General features: G+C 44.1%; 1 protein-coding gene across 1 annotated transcript in view; it reads right to left on the reverse strand.

The window, feature by feature from the left end:
* Positions 1-3905: 3905 nt before the first annotated feature.
* The window catches only part of KRCC1 (lysine rich coiled-coil 1), a 158507-nt gene continuing 140300 nt past the window's right edge, over positions 3906-22112 (reverse strand). Inside the window, exons 6-7 of the mRNA XM_069204465.1 lie at positions 15868-15964; positions 3906-6115 (exon numbers count right to left, since the gene is read on the reverse strand). Coding sequence (XP_069060566.1) covers positions 5311-6115; positions 15868-15964 — 902 coding nt within the window. The 3' untranslated portion in view covers positions 3906-5310. The remainder of the gene's footprint in view (positions 6116-15867; positions 15965-22112) is intronic.

A 22112-nucleotide genomic window follows, 5' to 3' on the forward strand; every position in this document is an offset into this window, starting at 1 on the left:
TATTGTTACTTCAGTTAAAATATGCAATTTTAAACAAAAACATTGAAATTTATCAGTTATAGTTTACTGAGCTAACTGTAACTTGCACCCTGCCATGCACTGCCTTTTGCCCTCGCATATATCACTCATGACATGTTCAGTTGCATCATTGATGGATGACCTCTCATGTGACACCATAAGATGTGGTGACAGTTTGCTATACACTTCTGACACTGAAAGGTATTAGGTAGCTACAGCTAAAACAAATTTGCTATAACTTCTCTACTGCTAATGAGTATGCATATGGAACATGTTTAGCCTCCTTGTAGGTCTTGCATGTATTGGGGGTCTAGGTTCTCCATGAACAGTTACAAGTGTGTAGGAAAGTACCCTCTTTTGGCATGGTTACCCTCACTTTTTGCCTGCTGTCAGTATGTTTTGATTGTTTTGACTAGGATCCTGTTAACCAGGACACCCGTGATTGTGTTCTCTCCCTCTAAATTTGGTTGCCTAAGACTTTGCCCCCCTCCCCCCTCAATTGGCATACTGGTGCCCCCATTTAAGTCCCTAGTATATGGTACTTAGGTACCCAGGGCATTGGGGCACCATGGGTTCCCCATGGGCTGCAGCATGCATTGTGCCACCCATGTGAGCCCATGAAAAATGTGTCTGCAGGCCTGCCATTGCAGCCCGCATGAAAAGGTGCATGCAACCTTTCACTACAAGTCACTGCAACAGGTCTATAAGTCACCCCTATGGTAGGGCCTCCTAGCACAGAGGGCAGGGTGCAGGTGCCTGTGTGTGACGGCACCCCTGCATGAGCAGAGGTGCCCCCCTATGAACCCCACCTCTATTATACTGGACTTCGTAAGTGCGGAGAAGCCATTTTACCTGTGTACTGGATGGTGGTCGCTACCTGTGTTCAGCTATATAATGGTAACTCTGAACCTGGGCATGTTTGGTATCAAACATGTCAGAATCATACCCCAATATGTGTTGCCAGTATTGGTTGTATGATTGCATGCACTCTGGGGGCTCCTTAGAGGACCCCCACAATTGCTCATACCAGTCTCCTGGGGTTTTCCAGGCTGCCCGCGCTGTCACCCCTCAGATGGGTTTCTGCCCTTCTGCTGCTGACCAGCTCAGAAAGGCAGAACAAAGGATTTCCTGTGGGAGAGGAAGGTAACACCCTCTTCCCTTGGAAATAGATGTTACAAGGCTTGGGAGGAGTAGCCTCCCCAGGCGACCGGTATGCTTTGAAGAGCACATTTGGTGCCCTCCTTTCATAAAACGGTTTGCAATAGTCCATCGATCCCCAGTCCCTGCTCTGGCACAAAACTGGACAAAGGAAAGGGGAGTGACCACTCCCTTGCCCATCACCCGGCCCTAGGGGTGATGTCTAGAGCTCCTCCAGGTGGCTACTTGATTCTGCCACCTTGAAACCAAAGTAGGCAGATGCCCCTGGGAGCATCTGAGTGGCAAGGTCAGGAAGGTGACGTCACAGCCCCTTCATGATAGGTGGTCACCCTGCTAGGTGACCATTCCCTCTTCCTGGGCTATTTAGGGTCTCCCTCTTGGGTAGGTCCTCAGATTCGAGTTGTAAGATTACAGCAGGATTCCTCTTCATCTTTTACTTCATCTTCTGGCCAGTGGGACTGCACCTGGACCTTCCAGGAACTGACAATCTGCAACTACAGCGATGACTCTGCTCTGCAACCTTGTTTCTCCAGCTCCTTCCAGCAACTGCAACATTTACCTGGCTGTGCATCCTCTGAAGGCGGTGAGTCTTCAGCTTGCAGAAGAAGTAAGAAGGAATCTCCCTTGGAGTGAAGGAGTCACTCAGCTGCATCTGCAGGCACCAACTGCAACGATGACCGGCTACGTGGATCTGCTCTCCTCTGAAACTGAGTGGATCCTGCATCACAGGTGGAGGTCTGGAGTGGTCCCCTTGGTCCTCTCTACCAGCTGGCCAACTTTGGAGATGGTAAGCCCTTGCCTCTCCTTGCAGGACAATGCCCCGCGACTCTTGCAGCTACCAAGGCTTGTTACCTCCGCCTCCAAAGGACCTTCAGGTACTGTGTAGCCCCGGCCCCCATCATTTCTTCCTGTATAGCACAGTCACCTCTCTGCTGCTCCAGCAACGTGGGACTCCTATTTAGGTGTGCTGAGTGGGCCTCACTGAGACTCCTGTGCCTGCTGCCAGTGGTCTGCCTGTGGGAGCTGCCGCCTCTTCTTGTGACTCTCCCAGCTGCTGAGGGTCACCCCAGACTTCCCTCCTTGGGTCGAGTCCCCTGGACCTTGCTGGTCCTCTTCAGCCTTGTAAACCTTCTTTCCCTTCTCTTGCATTTGCAAAGGCATATTGCACCACTGACCAACTGCATCTCTACCGCTGACGTGGGACATCACCTGCATGACTTGTGGGACTCCTCTTCAGCTCCTGTGCAGAACTGCTGACCTTCTTCGTCCCCTATCGACCTGGTCCTGCATACCCAGAAGAGTGGATAGTGGCGCCTGCCCCCACCAGACACTCCAATGCGAACTGGACTTGGTCCCCTTCCTTTGCAGGTCCTCTTCTGTCAGGATCCACCTTTGGGTTCTTCCAGTCTTGGTTGGGTCTTGCATAATTCTTTTCCAAAAAACAACATACTTACCTCTGCTCGCCTGGTCGCGGGGGGTCACTCTAGTACTCACCTCTTGGGGTTCCTAGTTCCTCCAGCTCCCTTCTACCAATTCCACTTCCTTGGTTGGGGGACTGCCTTTCACATTCCACTTTTTTAGCATATGGTTTAGCCCTCCCCTAGGGTGCTCACTATTTGGTATTGTTTTTACCAATGCCTATCACTTTCTATGCTACTTACTGATTGCTAATGTGTATATACAAGTGTGTTACTTATCTCTAGTTGGGGGATTGCCTATTCAGTATTCTAGTATTTGTGTTACTATAATATAGTTCCTTTATTTTTGTAACACTGTGTGGTTCTTTCATGTGTGTAAGTGCTGTGTGACTATAGTGGTATTGCATAAGCTTTGCATGTCTCCTAGTTAAGTCTTGGATGATGTACTGGTGAGTGTTCTTTGCATGAACTCAGAACTGGCAACAAATGTGCAGCGTTCTCCTAGGCTAGCCTCTGAAAAGGTATGGAGGGGCCGAGATACATATCTAGACACTGGCAGAGAATGTAACTGAATAAATGATTCTTTTAGTCCTCCACCTAGGCTGTCTTATTTACAAAGTGCACCTGTTACTCCAAGTGTGCCCTGGTGTTAAAGCTGATTGTTATTAATAGAGAAGGGGTTGGGGAGCAATCGAAAATTACTTGCCTTATAAAGTAGTCTTAAGGGCCCTTCCTGAAGGCCAAATAGTCAAAGTTCAAGAAAGAGTGCCAATGTATTTCACTCCTTGGTCACCTGGTCTGGGGAGCAGCGTTCCTTCTTATGCCTGAGGAATCACTATTGTAGCATCTCAGGAAAAATACAAATTTCTTTTGACCTATTATGTTGAAAATGGAGCGGTCTACTCTCCCAGGGTGGCCAAATGTGTATGAGAAAAAAATGCTTTTGAATAGGACTCTTTTTTCCCACAAACTAGCAACAGTTTCTGGCAAATCAGAAGCAATCTCAATACTAATCCATCTTACCGTGATACAGCTCAGGGTGACTCAATAAGACCCCCTCTCTGTCTGCTGCTGCTCTGCGAGTTCACATGTTATTTACACAGGGCTGGTAGCAACAGGGAATATCACTGGAGAGGTCTGAACCCTTTGGTTTGAGCCAATTACTGTCTTACGCCTAAACCAGGTCCGGCGTGATAAAAAGATGATAACCTTCAGCAAACTCTGTAAAAAGTAAAGCTTGACACAAGCAGAACTTTTGGCATCCAAGACTTGCTCTAGTCTGTTCAACTACCAATAAACACCCAAAAGGAAGAAGCTTACAATTTTTAATATTTACTGCACTTAAAAGACAAGGATTGTAATAATGTTGAAAAGGGAAAGAGAATTGGATCATCAATCAATTTAAAAGCATATGTTCAATTAAAAGTCTATCATCATAAGGTACACAACACTCGGCTCAGTTTTTCATCTTCTACTAATTCAATATCTCCCCCTATGAATATAAAAAAACTATATCCAGTATCACATGATGAACTATAAAGATGCCTCACTGCTCTGGAGACACAACCAAGTAGTGAAGGACACACCTATTCGGGTATAGAACTAGTTACAGGTCCAGATCTTTTAATACCACAGTAGTTTATACTAAATTATTCTTCATGAACACAAAAAAAACCATCACTCTGAGGGCATCAAAAGACTTGGATTGAATATTGGTTTAGCAACCTAATCACACGTTTAATTAGAGACAGTGAACAATAGGTTAAAACATAAAGAGCAGACTTCTGCTAAAATATGATGAAGACACCTTGACCTGTCTGAGTAATCTCTCCTATTTAGGCTTAAACTGCAGCTTGGTTGTTGCCGGATATGTACATCCCTACACACCCTCTTTCAACTTCTTCCCTGAAAGCCACCTGTCTCAATCATTTTATTGATATCCTTTTATTAAGAGTATGTATGTAGTTGTTGCCAATTAATGACATTGTTCTACTTGTTGCTACATAAATTGAAATCAACAATGTATTTTCAGAAAAAGATTAAAGAGTACGGTACAGCATCACATCATTTGGATGTGTCATTCAGATAACAGCTGTTCGGTTTCTATTATGAAGCAGTCCTGTTGACGTTTTGTACAAATATATTCTTTTGGAAGGGAGGCACATTTCATCAACTTTAGAACCATATGCAGTAGTGGGATTCCAATGCATCTACTTCCTAGAACGTTTTAAATGGCACATTATATTGCAATTTCACCACAAAACCCGCAACTTAGAAATGATATATATTTTTTATTTTTCAGTGTTTTAAGAGTTGCATTTCTATTTGTGGCATGTCTGTCCATCAGATAGTTAATAAGCTAGCTCAAAAAATACATTCTGTTAAAGTTACTCTCCCAGAAATAAACAAAACACATGCCATAGATATAACAAAAACAAACAAGTTCAAAGGAAAAACAGTTTGAAAATAGTTAATTCTAGGAGTTTTACTTTTACCAATTAATGTTAAAATCATCTTTGAATTCTTGCCCGCTTTTATCAGATCATAAACTTTCAAGATAGGCCTTAATTTAAGACAATGACCGGGAAAGACAAAGAAGAAAGAACAAAAAGTACAACATAAATATATGTTCAGGGCGAACAATGTAAGTTTCAAATACACACTCTGTTAATTTGTGGTTTATGAAAGAAAGTACTGCAAATCCAGAATTATCTTCTCAGAATCCCAAAATAGATTCATCCCAAAGTTTCTCCTCCTCTGTTCTTGAATCCTCGTCTTTCTTTTTCTTAACTCGCTTGTGCTTTTTACTCTCTTTGTCAGCATGTGTCTCTGCTTTACATTTTTTCTCCTTTCTGTGCTTTACAGTGTTCATGTTTGTGGTGTCTGTGTCCTCTTTTTGAAGTTCACAATTTAAATCATCCTTTCCTGAATCTGCATCTTCACTACTCATCTTTCTTTTCTTAGCGACACGTCCCTCCTCTTTTTTTATATCCTCACTTCCTCTGTGTCGTTTTTCTTTTCGCCGTTTCCTTTTCTGCCTCCTTTCTTTGTGATAGGAACCACTGCTGTCGTCAGAGGAGGAGTGCCTCCCATCCTCGCTAGAATCCACGGCTGGCGGACAGACAACATTGTTGCTTTTTGGGGGAGTCGCTTGTGTGTGTTGCTCTTCTGGAAAATACTTCATGCGGTATTGACTGTTTTTCAAGTACTGTCCTCGAGAATAGTTTCTCTCAAACGTAGACCGGTAAGGTAACCTGTTACTTGCTGCTCGTGAGCGGTATGGTGGGATAGTTCGGGGCCTCTCATAAGGCAACCTCCGTGGAGAAGTAAAATCTCCTGGCGGTCCGCCCTCATCATTGTCCTCATAGCCACAATTTTCAAAACTTTCCTCGGTTTTTCGTAAACTGGTCTTAGGCACCAGGCCTCTGGCTTTTTGAACTTTAATGTAATCTGCTAGTTCATCTTGAAAAGAGTCGTATGATTTCTTTGAATTTTTTATTAAGTTAACTACCAAATTTTCTCTGCAAGAAAAGACAAATTGTATATAAATTCACAGTAATTAATGGGCTGCACTAGAATAAGAGAAAGGTTGGTCAGTGCCAAGACGAAGTAGTTGTCAATATGAACCAAATAACATCAGTGAAAAACTATTGAGTCAATCATTAAAACTAACACATGTAAATGGAAGAAAAAGTTATTTACCTGCAATAACAATCTTGCAGTTTCTTCACCTGAACAATAATCCCATACATCAGACTGAATCTGGAAACTTCAAAGCTCTCACGTTGCCAGTAAGAAGCGCTCGATTTGTATTAATGCTGAAAGTGGAGTCAGATGACATCACTGAAGCGATATAGGGCCCACTCCAGGGTAGAGGCGTCACTTTATATCTATTTTTTACCCAGCCTGAGGCAAGTGGACGGAATGACATTGATATAGGTGTGCTGTACCAAAAGTTACTTGGAATCTAATTCAATTTTCCTATAACACATCCATTAAACGGGGCGGGCTGGTCAGTGAGAAATCAGTAGGTAGATTGTATATCCAGCAGAAAGATTGTTGTGATGAATACTTCTGCCTGAGGATTCCTCACCTGTAGAATACATTTCAAAGCAACACCCTGCCCAGTAGGAGGGTCGATGGATGGCTAGACTAGGGAAACCAGCAGGACAGATCTGGCAAAGTTGCCATCCCTATGCACTTCAGAATCCAAGTAATATTTCTTGGTGAAAGTGTGGAGAGATGCCCACGTCACTGCTGTGAAAATCTCGGCTTTTGGAGAGAGCAGAACTGCTCGATTTGGCTCTTATGGAATGGACCCTAATCCTTTCCAGAGGTTCCTTTTTGGCAAAAGCATTATGAGTCTTAATGCAGAGGATGATCCAACTGGACAAAAGTCCTCTTCTGCACCACTGCCTTTTTTGGCATCACAGCAACATCCAATCGTATGCTCTTGGTACGATCCAAGTACTAGTTGACCACCCACCTAAGATCCAACCTGTACAACTGCTCCTCCACCTTCCTGGGAATAAAAGGATGGGAGGGTGATGAAATGACCGAGGTGGAAGGGAGTCACACTTTTTGACAGGACAGCAGCCCTGGTTCACAACAGCAATTTGACAGGATAAAAGGTGGTGATGGGTGATCGAGGCCTAGAACGACACAGACTAAGTTTCTCGTCCCTGGCCATGAAGAACTTAGCCTCCTGCTCTCTGATGGCCTTCAAATGCAGGCTCCAATAGGATTCACAGGACTCTGATCCAAGACACCAGAGGTAGATAAAGGGTGGAAGGGGTGGAATCTGAAGTTAGAAATCTCCATCAGCAATAAATATACAAGGAACAGAATTAAAAGGTGCCAAAATAAAAACGGTTTCACTATATTTAAAAAAGAGGATTATTTTTCAAAACAATTATCTTGTAGAAGTTAAGTGACTACTGGAGCCTGAATTCTCTATCCAATGCAGACTGGCAGACAGTGTGCCACAGTAAAAAACACAAGTGCAAGGAAATACACAAAAATAGCAAATTAATGATAAACTGTATATAGGATAAATGAAGGTTCAACAGGGTTAACCTTGCAGAGCAGTCCACAAAATGGCCTTAAAGTAAATCGGTAAACACAGCAAAATGCTGTGTCCACCTACTGCTGCTGAGCCCACCTCTGCATGCCAGCAAAAGCCAGAAAGACGTAAAGCATGGCTTAGGAGCTCCAAATGACAGCTGGTGTGTCCCTCTGAGGTAACACAAAAAACAGCTGTGCCACCACGACTGTGGTGAGGTAATGGTGTAACTTGTAATGGTTAACAAGCAATAAATTCGAAGCTAAAACTAAATTCTTAAAAAAACTATTCCTGCATAAGTTGACTTTATAAGGGACTTTGGAAGTGATTGCCCGGAAGGTTCTCTGACACCACAGGGCATCTGGGCAATCCATGCGATAAATATGACCTGTTTTGCATGGAACCACAGAAACCAGATACTCAATGAACCAATATGCACCTACATTTTAGGTTTAGAACAGGATTACTCTTATAGAAGAGTAGAATGTAGAAATTCAGATATGGTACACTCTAAATTACACACAAAGTGCTAGTTCAGTCACTTCATTCCCAGACTTTATTTTCCTTCACATTTAATATTGTATTGCACTCTATATGGTTCTAAGATTTTGGACAGGCCATTGTGAAATCTCAGAACCCTTGTAGTATGATCCCATCCCTACTCTTTCTGGGGAGTGATGGTGTCCCTTCTGGTGTTGGGTGAGTGGAACCCAAGGTACCTGTCCCTGGCCCAGTCCACTTTCATTGTACAGGTATACAGGGCCACCTGCAGTAAAAAGGTGAATGAGTACTTGGCTCATAGGCCCACATTATACACTGAAAACATGTCAACTGTTCATAATCTAAATTGTACTCGGATATTTAAACTGCTCTTCTACTAAAAGGTTGCTGAGCCTGAGGTAGGTTATTTGGGGCCATTTTGCTAGAGCCCACTTCTAGGGCCTGTGTAAATGGGGTTAAACCCAGAAAACAGTTTTGGCTGATGGTGACCCATCGGAATGAACAGTAGCTGATAGCAACCACATCTTGGGAGCATTTTGGAATTCTACTCTTAATACTCCCAAGGTGTCAGCCTCAGTATACCTCCCTCTGAAACACTCTCTGGATGACTTTGTGTAAGGAAATGCCTCCTTGGCATGGTTACCCCCTGACTTTTTGCCTTTGCTGATGATAGGTTTTGATTTGAAAGTGTGCTGAGGCCTGCTAACCAGGCCCCAGCACCAGTGTTCTTTCCCTAACCTGTACTTTTGTTTTCACAATTGGCACACCCTGGCATCCAGGTAAGTCCCTTGTAACTGGTACCCCTGGTACTAAGGGCCCTGATGCCAGGGAAGGTCTCTAAGGGCTGCAGCATGTCTTATGCCACCCTGGGGACCGCTCACTCAGCACAGACACCCTGCTTACCAGCTTGTGTGTGCTGGTGAGGACAAAACGAGTAAGTCGACATGGCACTCCCCTCAGGGTGCCATGCCAACCTCACACTGCCTATGCAGTATAGATAAGTCACCCCTCTAGCATGCCTTACAGCCCTAAGGCAGGGTGCACTATACCATAGGTGAGGGCACAAGTGCATGAGCACTGTGCCCCTACAGTGTCTAAGCAAAACCTTAGACATTGTAAGTGCAGGGTAGTCATAAGAGTATATGGTCTGGGAGTCTGTCAAACACGAACTCCACAGCACCATAATGGCTACACTGAAAACTGGGAAGTTTGGTATCAAACTTCTCAGCACAATAAATGCACACTGATGCCAGTGTACATTTTATTGTAACATACACCCCAGAGGGCACCTTAGAGGTGCCCCCTGAAACCTTAACCAACTACCAGTGTAGGCTGACTGGTTTTAGCAGCCTGCCACACTCGAGACATGTTGCTGGCCACATGGGGAGAGTGCCTTTGTCACTCTGTGGCTAGTAACAAAGCCTGTACTGCGTGGAGGTGCTTCACACCTCCCCTGCAGGAACTGTAACACCTGGCGGTGAGCCTCAAAGGCTCATCCCCTTTGTTACAGCACCACAGGGCACTCCAGCTAGTGGAGTTGCCTGCCCCCCCCCCCGGCCACGGCCCCACTTTTGGCAGCAAGGCCGGAGGAGATAATGAGAATAACAAGGAGTAGTCACTGGCCAGTCAGGACAGCCCCTAAGGAGTAAGGGGCTGAGCTGAGGTGAGTCTGACTTTTAGAAATCCTCCATCTTGCAGATGGGGGATTCCGCCAATAGGGATAGGACTGTGACCCCCTCCCCTTGGGAGGAGGCACAAAGAGGGTGTACCCACCCTCAGGGCTAGTAGCCATTGGCTACTAACCCCCCAGACCTAAACACGCCCTTAAATTTAGTATTTAAGGGCTCCCCTGAACTTAGGAACTCAGATTCCTGCAACCTAAGAAGAAGAGGACTGCTAAGCTGAAAAACCCTGCAGAGAAGACGGAGACACCAACTGCTTTGGCCCCAGCTCTACCGGTCTGCCTCCCCCCCTTCTGAAGACACTGCTCCAACGACGCTTTCCCCAGGGACCAGCGACCTCTGAATCCTCAGAGGACTGCCCTGCTCTAGAAGGACCAAGAAACTCCCAAGGACAGCGGCTCTGTTCACCTAAGACTGCACCTTTGTTTCAAAGGAGCAACTTCAAGACAACTGCGTTTCCCGCCGGAAGCGTGAGACTTGCTACTCTGCCCCCGACGCCCCCGGCTCGACTTGTGGAGAAACAACACTTCAGGGAGGACTCCCCGGCGACTACGAGACTGAGTAGCCAGAGTTGCCCCCCCTGAGCCCCCACAGCGACGCCTGCAGAGGGAATCCCGAGGCTCCCCCTGACCACGACTGCCTGCTTCCCAGATCCCTACGCCTGGTAAAGACTCTGCACCCGCAGCCCCCAGGACCTGAAATATCAGAACTCCAGTGCAGGAGTGACCCCCAGGAGGCCCTCTCCCTTGCCCAGGTGGTGGCTACCCCGAGGAGCCCCCCCCTTGCCTGCCTGCATCGCTGAAGAGACCCCTTGGTCTCCCATTGATTTCCATTGGAAACCCGACGTGTGTTTGCACACTGCACCCGGCTGTCCCCGTGCTGCTGAGGGTGTACTTTCTGTGCTAACTTGTGTCCCCCCCAGTGCCCTACAAAAACCCCCCTGGTCTGCCCTCCAAAGACGCGGGTACTTACCTGCTGGCAGACTGGAACCGGGGCACCCCCTTCTCCATTGAAGCCTATGTGTTTTGGGCACCACTTTGAACTCTGCACCTGACCGGCCCTGAGCTGCTGGTGTGGTAACTTTGGGGTTGCTCTGAACCCCCAATGGTGGGCTACCATGGACCCAAACTTGAACCCCGTAGGTGGTTTACTTACCTGCAAAAACCAACTAACTCTTACTCCCCCCAGGAACTGTTGAAAATTGCACTGTGTCTAGTTTTAAAATAGCTATAGGTGATTTATTTGAAAACAGTGTATGCGATTTTGATTATTCAAAGTTCCTAAAGTACCTACCTGCAATACCTTTCATTTAAAGTATTACATGTAAAATTTGAACCTGTGGTTCTTAAAATAAACTAAGAAAATATATTTTTCTATACAAAAACCTATTGGCCTGGAATTGTCTCCGAGTGTGTGTTCCTCATTTATTGCCTGTGTGTGTACAACAAATGCTTAACACTACTCCTTTGATAAGCCTACTGCTCGACCACACTACCACAAAATAAAGCATTAGTATTATCTCTTTTTGCCACTATCTTACCTCTAAGGGGAACCCTTGGACTCTGTGCATACTATTCCTTACTTTGAAATAGTGCATACAGAGCCAACTTCCTACACTTAACAATTCACTACAAAGTGCTTTTCCATCACTCGCCTCATGGTACTTTGGTCGCCGATCCCCAAATACTGCCTACACAGTTCTTCTCCATCCTTTTCTAGATTTTTCCTCTTGCTTAGAATCTTTCTTTTTCTCTCATTTGCCCCCAACACTGACATTATTAAAGGGACAATGTATTTAAAAAATAATAATAAGGCAGTCTTAGAAGCAAATCTTTTCTTCAGATATGATAAGGCAGTGGCAGCCTGGTGACATTTGAAAATGGTGGGGCGTAAAATTTAGGTATGACTTATGTAGCAAGTGAAGCAAGCAAGCTTAATGGACAAACGTGGGGTCGAAGGTGAGTTCTCCTCCCAAGATAATGAATTTAGTGAGAAAGCAAGACTAATAAAGCAGTGGGAACGTATATTCTTGAAATACTAAACACATTAAAAACTGCTTCGTATCTCACTGCTGGCTTTAATCTGCAAATTGTACAGTGGGGTATCTTCAGGCCCTTTAAAGTGTGTGCTTGCCCAGTGTCTTACACTGCATGCAGCATCAACTTTGGAAGAAAATGCTCTAACCAGGCATCAGGAAGCATCTACAGCTGCTGGCTGCAAATAATCATACAGAAATATGTGCGGACAGATCTTTAAGTGGGATGAAAAAAGGTGAAGGATCTCTAAAAGGGAACATGTAAAATACATTTCTGTGTGCCACGTAGCCTACATTTTGGTTTCTCTCTGAGATGTTACTGCATCCAGAAATAAAACACAACTACTGATATACAACTAAATCCTGTCAGTACTATTGTCAAAGATTATTAGCTGTTTAAAATAAATGAGTAACAACAATGATTATCTATAGATAACATTCGAAATATTTCACTTCTGAAGTTTTGAGACTGAGTTAAAAATGATTGAGGCCTTCAGTTGTGCGTGCTTTACGTTAGATATGTATTCCCTTTTTCTCTTCACATCTCTACCATCTGCACATTTTCAACCTCCTCTCGTTCCTCTTCAGCACCCTTTTTCCCCTCTCCCCTGAATGCACTCCCTTGCATCGCCCTCATTTTACCACCCCAAAAATACACTAACTATATTACTTGTGAAGCCAGACCCCTAGTTTAGAGACCTATCTCCATGAATAACCTCAGTGACAACAGATCCACCGTGCCAGACCTGCCACCACAGACTTAAAATAATGTGGTGCTGCCTAACTGAAACATCAGGCTTGTGATAGTCAGATTGCCTAACTTAAAATGCAGCAATGCGAGAGGTAATGTAAGTTACTAGGGCATTTCCTGACAGTTCTTAGTGCTGCAAGCATCACATTTTATTAACATTATTGATTTAGCTAATAACCAGTAGAAGTGATCTATTGTACAGCTGAAATAATCTATGTTTCAATCTTCAGCTCATGTTTTAGTCTACTTCTCAGCGTGCATTATTTTAGGCAAGAGTTCAGCTCTCTCACACTCGGTTGAAAGTCTTGTTAATACTCAATACGGAAAATAGGGTTTCGATTAAACATCAGAACAACAAAACACAATGTAGTTAATCTTGAAACCATCTTTTCCTGGTAACCTATTTCTTGATCTTAAAAGATACTCCAGTTTTAATAAGCTACTGCAATGTTTTGTGTTTTTTGATCTTCTGCTATACATAAAAGTTGGATACCAGTTTATTGTTCATATTTTAACAACTAATTAATAAAATAATCTAGTTTAATTTAGTTTTATTTTGTCACTTATTATTGTAAACAAAGATTTTCCACAAATTCATGTACATTTAACATCATTTGTTTACTTAAATTAATGCAGTTCTACGTTTTTGCTTAGTATAGAATCCAGGAGTTTTAAGTACAGGGTCATATTTCACAAGCTCACATCAACCACTGCCCTGCAGCAGGTTAACAAACAGTGTGGACAAAACTGTGTTCGCACGCACACACCTGTGCCTCAAGAGTATTTTCACCTAGCAGGCTAGACTTTGGGGCACGACTGATGTCAATGAAACTACAGTTGTCTCGGATGAGAAAGCGAAGGTCTCAGGAAGGACATGCACCCACAAGCAATGCTGTGGCTGTGCTTTATGCACTCTATTTAATAACTGTCAGTTGTTGCTAAGATGCAAAATATTAGTTGCCTTTTGGAAGTCAGCAAAGTGGCTGAATGGAGAGAAGGCCGAATGCATGGGAATATGTACAGTATGAATGCTGTATGTTCATGCATGAATGCTGTCAGTACAATAAAAATAACACAAGATTAGCATTATAACACTTATTGTTGCCAAAGACAAGGCATTAAATCGCAGGGGCTTTCATTCACTCCTACTGTGTGACGAATGGGGGAAGAGTGGCATGTATGCAAAAGGCATCACTGGCCTATAGTGGATACTACCATAGACCACAATGGAAATGAAAGGCTTTAGAGCAGTCAGCCCTGCATCAATGTCACAGTGTAGAAAGTCGATGTACTGCCTGGCTTCCGTCTCATGCTTCAAAGGGAGGTGGGACAGACAGCCCAGACCTAAATACAGCGATTTGTTTAAAGATACGATCGTATCTCTAAACAAATCAATCTATTTAATATTTTTTATATGAATGTGTAAGAATTTCAGAGGGGCGCAGCCCCTCAGCCCAAAAAGAGAAATTGCCTCTTTGTAAAAGCTCTACTAATTTTCTTTTAAAACAATGCACACAATTCTCAATAATCCCATGAAATGTTTCTACCATAGGTTTTTCGTGTGACCATGTTTTGTACAGGGAGTGCAGAATTATTAGGCAAATGAGTATTTTGACCACATCATCCTCTTTATGCATGTTGTCTTACTCCAAGCTGTATAGGCTTGAAAGCCTACTACCAATTAAGCATATTAGGTGATGTGCATCTCTGTAATGAGAAGGGGTGTGGTCTAATGACATCAACACCCTATATCAGGTGTGCATAATTATTAGGCAACTTAACAAAAAACAAATATATACCCATTTCAATTATTTATTATTACCAGTGAAACCAATATAACATCTCAACATTCACAAATATACATTTCTGACATTCAAAAACAAAACAAAAACAAATCAGTGACCAATATAGCCACCTTTCTTTGCAAGGACACTCAAAAGCCTGCCATCCATGGATTCTGTCAGTGTTTTGATCTGTTCACCATCAACATTGCGTGCAGCAGCAACCACAGCCTCCCAGACACTGTTCAGAGAGGTGTACTGTTTTCCCTCCTTGTAAATCTCACATTTGATGATGGACCACAGGTTCTCAATGGGGTTCAGATCAGGTGAACAAGGAGGCCATGTCATTAGATTTCCTTCTTTTATACCCTTTCTTGCCAGCCACGCTGTGGAGTACTTGGACGCGTGTGATGGAGCATTGTCCTGCATGAAAATCATGTTTTTCTTGAAGGATGCAGACTTCTTCCTGTACCACTGCTTGAAGAAGGTGTCTTCCAGGAACTGGCAGTAGGACTGGGAGTTGAGCTTGACTCCATCCTCAACCCGAAAAGGCCCCACAAGCTCATCTTTGATACCAGCCCAAACCAGTACTCCACCTCCACCTTGCTGGCGTCTGAGTCGGACTGGAGCTCTCTGCCCTTTACCAATCCAGCCACGGGCCCATCCATCTGGCCCATCAAGACTCACTCTCATTTCATCAGTCCATAAAACCTTAGAAAAATCAGTCTTGAGATATTTCTTGGCCCAGTCTTGACGTTTCAGCTTGTGTGTCTTGTTCAGTGGTGGTCGTCTTTCAGCCTTTCTTACCTTGGCCATGTCTCTGAGTATTGCACACCTTGTGCTTTTGGGCACTCCAGTGATGTTGCAGCTCTGAAATATGGCCAAACTGGTGGCAAGTGGCATCGTGGCAGCTGCACGCTTGACTTTTCTCAGTTCATGGGCAGTTATTTTGCGCCTTGGTTTTTCCACACGCTTCTTGCGACCCTGTTGACTATTTTGAATGAAACGCTTGATTGTTCGATGATCACGCTTCAGAAGCTTTGCAATTTTAAGAGTGCTGCATCCCTCTGCAAGATATCTCACTATTTTTGACTTTTCTGAGCCTGTCAAGTCCTTCTTTTGACCCATTTTGCCAAAGGAAAGGAAGTTGCCTAATAATTATGCACACCTGATATAGGGTGTTGATGTCATTAGACCACACCCCTTCTCATTACAGAGATGCACATCACCTAATATGCTTAATTGGTAGTAGGCTTTCGAGCCTATACAGCTTGGAGTAAGACAACATGCATAAAGAGGATGATGTGGTCAAAATACTCATTTGCCTAATAATTCTGCACTCCCTGTATAGGCTAGTGCACAAGGAGCCATCTATCAATGGTCAGAATAAATCCTCGTTCTTCCTTGAAACACCAATGTCAACTTCGAGATATCTAAGTTAAAGTATATAAACACACTTACTTGGTTTGATGCTTATTTCCTTGCATATGGGACTGGTACATTTCAATAGATGTAAAAGTCATGGAACATATGGGACATATGAAGCTGCCGGGACAAGCTATTAAAAGAAAAGATTTGTGGGGTTAATCATGAAACAACACTGCTAATCATGTCCATTCTGCTGAAATGATGCGCAATATAAGGGATCACAGTTATACTTTTTAAGCCCTCATTGTTGTAATATCACAAAAACAATAATGTGTGAAAGCAAGAAATCAGTGGGACAATACCAGATGATGAGAACAAAGCCGCTACTAATGCTGTCCACCAGAACATCCCTTACAGCAGCTTGTACTTGTCTCAAATGTATAAGCAAAACATGTGACAGGCCAACAAGTTCTGAAGTACAAAATAATCATTCTTTCTGGTTGTATGTTACTTGTTTTTTATTGCTTTATAGTGGGCCACTACATCTTGGGCATGGTATCGTCTCTGAAACTAGATCACCCCAGACTCTTATAATTTTAAGTTACCTTAACCCTAATTTTTATTAAGCAGCGCTTACCCTTAACTTTTTATGACTTAACTTTGTCCTGGAATAGAGTGGAGGTGGAATAGTGGGGTATACAATTATTTCCCTCCACTAGGGGGGAGGCGACAGAGAGGCAAAGGATTTGCTAGGGTGATGTTCGTAAGTTTTATTTTGATACTCTGACCATGAGATGAGCTATCTCGAGGTACAGTGTTTCAGCTGTAGTTGAGGAAGCTGCTGGATGTAGTCGATAAGAGGGATCTTTAGTGCTTTTCACTGGTGACACTGTTCTCTGGTGTGTGGACAGCCCATTTTCTCGAACTCTGACCTCACTTCTTCACAAGTTCCATAGTTTAACAACCTTTTCCCTGGTCTGATAGTTGGTTACAAGTCTCACAAAGCATAAAATCTACTGTGCACGGCACACTCGTTCCTTGTAAAAGGTAGCAATCCCCGCAGTGGTACTGTTGAACAGGTTACTTACCTTTGATAACGCTCTTTCTGGTGGAAACTATCTAACCGGAGATGCCTCTCCTCCACAGTATCCCCAAGCATCAGCACAGCCCGTGTGCCAGTAGGTGGTGCTGTACTGCTCCACGCCGACTCTGCACTGCCCCGAAAGTAACGGCTGGAGCCGCATATAGGCGTCACCCAAACGCGGTGACGTCAGTTTCCATCTGGACACCTTCACACTCATTTATGTGCCGCCTAAAAACCAATTGTTTGTGACGGTGTGCAGATCTCAAACTTGGGACCTTCTTAGATGGATAAGAGCCCATTCCACAGAACAGTGCAGGATTTTGGCGAGGAATCTTCTGAAGGATACTTCTAATCGTAGAATCCTCACCTGTAGAATAGATACCAAGGCAGTAGCTCCCTAGGTGGTGGGCAGTAGAATGATTCAGACTAAAAAGTCTTGAAGGACTGAACTACCAAAATGCCCCTCCCAGGCAATAATATTTCATGAGCATCAGCCCTGATGCCCATATTGCAGCCTGACAATTATCTAGGACAGGCCCGCATGCAAATGTAGTGAAAGCAGCCCTGGCCTTTGTGGAATAATCCCTCAAACCCTTTGAGAGGCTGCTTCTTAGCCATCAGGTAGCAGATCTAAACGCAGTGGACAAAGTCCATTTTTTTTACTGCCTTACACCCTTCATTGCCCCGGAGAACCCACAACGAGCTGATCGTGCATGCCATGCAATTGATGATGCGTATAGTGATGTGTATCATCTGTGGCATCATGTGTTGGATAATGAATAGTGCATTGAGGCAGTTACAGCTCATTAGCACTTGCAAATGTTTTTGGCTAGAGATTATAACCACAATAAATAGTAAACATATTTGCTGGTTTTTTAAATGTTACACTTTGTTACATAGCCTTATTGTCTTACCTCTATGGCCTTTAGCCACAGCCTGAGCATTCCTACCCCCTGCTTCCAGAACCCAAGGGGGCAGCCTTCAGCCATGGTCAGCGTGCTCTGAGCACAGCTTTCTGCCATGGTCAGTGACTCAGTGCACAGACCTCTTGTCCCTGTGTGATTTGGGACTAGGATACAGTCAGGCCTGTAGCCACTCACCTGCCCCAAAGACTGCATGAAACTATTTTCAACTATGCACCATGTGCTCACCTTCCTTACTTAAAAACCAGCTGAGTACGCGTCATTCCCCTTGCTCCCACCACCTGAAGAGCTAGCTGAATGCCATTTACAGAGCCCTGTTTCTCTGCCCCTAGAGGTTGCTGGACAAAGCATTCGGAAAGACCCATCAGACTGTGGGTTATTTGCAATTCTGGTTTTCGTTTTAACTAGTCTCACAATATTTAGAATAAGAGGGGATAGAAATGAATAAAATTATCTCTCTCTCTCTCTCTCTCTCTCTCTCTCTCTCTCTCTATATATATATATATATATATATATATATATATATATATACACACACACACACACACACACACACACAGATACATACATACACATACACACACATGCTCTGGTGACCATTAAAGAGAAAAAGAAAGTATTTTGGAGTGCTGCGCATTTATTTGAAGATATATATATATATATATATATTCCCATTTTTAGGTCTTGCCTACCAAAAGCACAAGCTGTAGAGTTGCAAAAGACCTTTTGGGTGTTTACCAAAAACGTACAGTGGGCTTATAACCTCCCACTGCTTACTATTGGTTGGTTTATTGTCACTCTTATTTGCTTGATTCTTATTCAATGGCTTTCCTTGTCCCATCTGGTTTGTCTCTCCTACAGAGCATAGTTTATTTGCCAATCTAACCATTGGCTGACTTGTATCCTTCCACTGCTCACTGTTAGGTCACTACTTTTTTCTTTGTGGTTAATAGTAAATCTGCCCTCATAGCAGTACTCCTCAAATGGATGCAAATTAACTACGTTTTGGAATTCACAAACATTGGCAGCAGTAGGTTATCAACACACTGCCCATCTCTGGATTCAAGGGATACTACTGACAATCAAACACCCAAAAGATAATAAGGTGAATGCTTGCAAACAGTGTTGCCACTGGCAATCCCTAGGCGTAGCATACCAATCCATCATTGTTTGTGCATTGTCTCTCTCAAAAAAGAAGTCCACCAAATGCAAATCAGTTCTGACCCTTTTCCTCATGGAAACATTCCAACCCAAACCTTGGTCATCTCAATGCTTTATCATGCAGCCCGCTGTTTTTATTTTTGGTTGGGAACTTTGAGATTCACATCCCCAAATCATACTGATTAGGCTACACTCCTGGGAAAGAGTGATGCACCAGTGGTAAAAGACAGCATTAACATCCTTTACTGTCCAATAATCAGTGCCTGCCTGAAGACCTGGAAAAAAAGCCCAACAGCTGTGGGCCCAATTCAAACAAGCACTGGCAGAGCCAATATGTCTCCCCTAACGGAGACCTATTGTATTTGTCAAATTTGTTTTAGACATGTTTTAGAGCAGCGCAGTTGCTGTGCAGCATGGCTGAAAGATTTTTTTTTTAAAGTGATATGATGTGGCCAGAGCTGACAGAGTCACTGATTTTTTTCCCTTAGGATGGGATTATTCCCTCCTATCACAAAAAAACACGTTTAATTGTCTTATGTCTGCACTGAAGTTCCTTGTATTGACCCCACATGAAGACGGCACCAAACAGGGCACGCAGAGCAGGGAGCCCAGCACTGCTTGCATCTTTAAAGCACCTTGAAATCTACTAGTTTGACTTTTGGGTGCTTTTTTCAGGCTGGATAAGAAGAAAGCAAGCAACAAAGGGAGGAGAATAGATGGGGCAAAGCTGCAATGAAGGAGGAGGGTGAAGGGGCAGGACTAGCATCAAACTAGGAGAGGAGGAAGGACTGGGTACAAATAAAAGGGAAAAAAGCAACCCTGAAATCGGCGATCAGGTCATGCTCCAGGGTAGGGACAAACACACAAAGAGAAAGTGAAGCCGGCACTCGCTGACCGAGGAGAAGTAAGGAAATGAGTGTGACGAAAAAAACAAGCAATGGGCAGGCTCTAATAGCCCCCGTAAGTAAACAAAATGCCTCACAAGTGACAGTCCATGCACTGTCTCAGGCGAGGCCTAAAGTAGCGAGTGTTGGGGGGGATGGATGGAGGAGGCAAACTGTTGAGGCGAATGTGTCCACCATTTTACTGAAGGGCACAACACAACGGACAGTGCTCAAAAAACATTTAGGGGTGCTACAGTGAAGGCAGAAGAGTGTTTAAGGAAAGGACGGGGATGTGTCCTGGCTGAGGGGAAACAGCCTTTATCTCATACAGGTAAGTATTTCTACCTTTACCACGCAATACTTTACCAGGCAAGTAAGTTTTAAATAACATACCTTTTATTTGATTTAAAAACGTGATTTTATGGTTTGACGTGGGTAGAGGTAAAGGGAGGTGGGTTCACGGGTGTGTCGGTGTAAGGGGAGATGAGTGTGACTTGATGGTTCAGGGGAGAGTAGAGGGGAGGGTGACTTGAGGGTTTAGGGGTGGTTAGAGGTAAAGGGGGTGGTTCAGGGGAGAGTAGAGGTAAAGAGAGGGGAGGGTGACTTGAGTGTTTAGGGGTGGTTAGAGGTAAAGGGGGTGAGGGTGATTTGAGGGCTCAGGGGTGGGTAGAAGTAAAGAGAAGTGAGGATGACTTGAGGATTCATGGATTCATGGGTGAGCATGACTTAAGGATTTTGGGGTGAATAGAGGTAAAGGACCGTGAGGGTGACTTGAAGGTTCGGGGATGGGTAGAGGTAAAGGTGACTTCGGGGTGGGCAATGGCAGAGGGAGGTGAGGGTGACAAAAGTTCAGGTATTGGTAGAGGTAAAAGGAGATGAGAGAGACTAAGGTGATGGTGTGGGTAGAGGTAAAGGGAGGTGAAGGTGGCTTGAGGGTTCAGCGGTGGGTCGCGGTAAAGGGAAGTGATGATGGCTGAGGGTTCAGCGGTGGGTAGAGGTAAAGGAAAGGGAAGTGATGGTGATTGAGGGTTCATCGGTGGGCAGAGCTAAAGGAAGGTGACTTGAAGGTTATGGGGTGAATAGAGAGAGGTGAGGGTGACAGTTCAGAGGTGGGTAGAAGTAAAGGGAGGTGAGAGTAACTAGAGGGATCAGGCGAGGGTACAGGGAGCTGTGGGTGACCTGAGAGATCGAGGAGGGTAGAAGTAAAGGGAGGGTAGGATGACAAGGCTTTAAGGGTGAATAGACGTAAAGGAAGATGAGGGTGGCCTGAGGGCTCAGGGATGACAGAAGTAAAGCAAGTTAAGCATGACTGGTGAGGGTGACGTGCTCGAGGTAGGTAAAGGGGGGCATGATTATAGTGTTTCAGGGTGGGTACAAGTAAAGTGAGGTAGGGCGAATTTAGGGTTCAGGCATGGATAGTGATAAAGGGAGGATAGAGTGATTTTATGGGACGCTGGTGGGTAGCGGTAAAGGTGAAAGAAAAACCCTTTGAAATCACTGTGTGTTTATTGATGAATAAAACATCCTCTAAATTCTAAAAGAAGAAACTGACAAAAAAGTAAATGTGACACAGCGGCAAATGTTTATTTAGAAAATTGCATATTTTCTGCAGACTTGCCCCCTTCACCAAAAATATTACAGTGTGAGGAGGGGGTGGGGGCCTTGGAAGGGCATGACCTAGTGCCGAGAAGCACCTAAGATGCGCCCCACTCTGACCCCAAACCACCTTCTTTTAAAATAAAATAAAAATAAAAAAAGAAGCTTGCTGAGGCTGCTGCCGATGTCCTGGGGTGGTTTCACACCCATTAATGGACACCAGCAGTTAAAAGCTTCTGAAAAAAGCTGAAAACCACTATTTATAGCGGTTTTCAGTTCGTTTTCTCTGCCACCTTGTGATATTGGCTCCTCACCGGGCGACCGTGTGAAGGGAGTCAATATCGTGTGCCACACGGCGGCACTATGTTAGTTGGCAGGTCTGTGTCTGGAAACAGTAGAACAAAAACAAGTTTAAAGCTTCATCATGATTAAAAGCAATAGGCAGCCAAGATGTGTTTCGGAAATTGGTCACATGCCCCGAAGTTTCCTTATTGCTAGTTGTCTGCGTTAATTTCTTGGAAATACCGGGACGTAGAGCTTCCGATGGTTTTACTTTCAAATTGTCTTGAAACAAAAGCAAAAAAAAGTTCCACAATCCCACAACCAATGGTAAACTAAAGGGCAGGGTAAAAGTTCCTTTATTAAGTTTTTCTACATTTTTTAAGGAAATGATAGAGTGTAGCAGACGAC

Source organism: Pleurodeles waltl, chromosome 1_2 (assembly GCF_031143425.1).
Source record: "Pleurodeles waltl isolate 20211129_DDA chromosome 1_2, aPleWal1.hap1.20221129, whole genome shotgun sequence".
NCBI lineage: Eukaryota > Metazoa > Chordata > Amphibia > Caudata > Salamandridae > Pleurodeles > Pleurodeles waltl.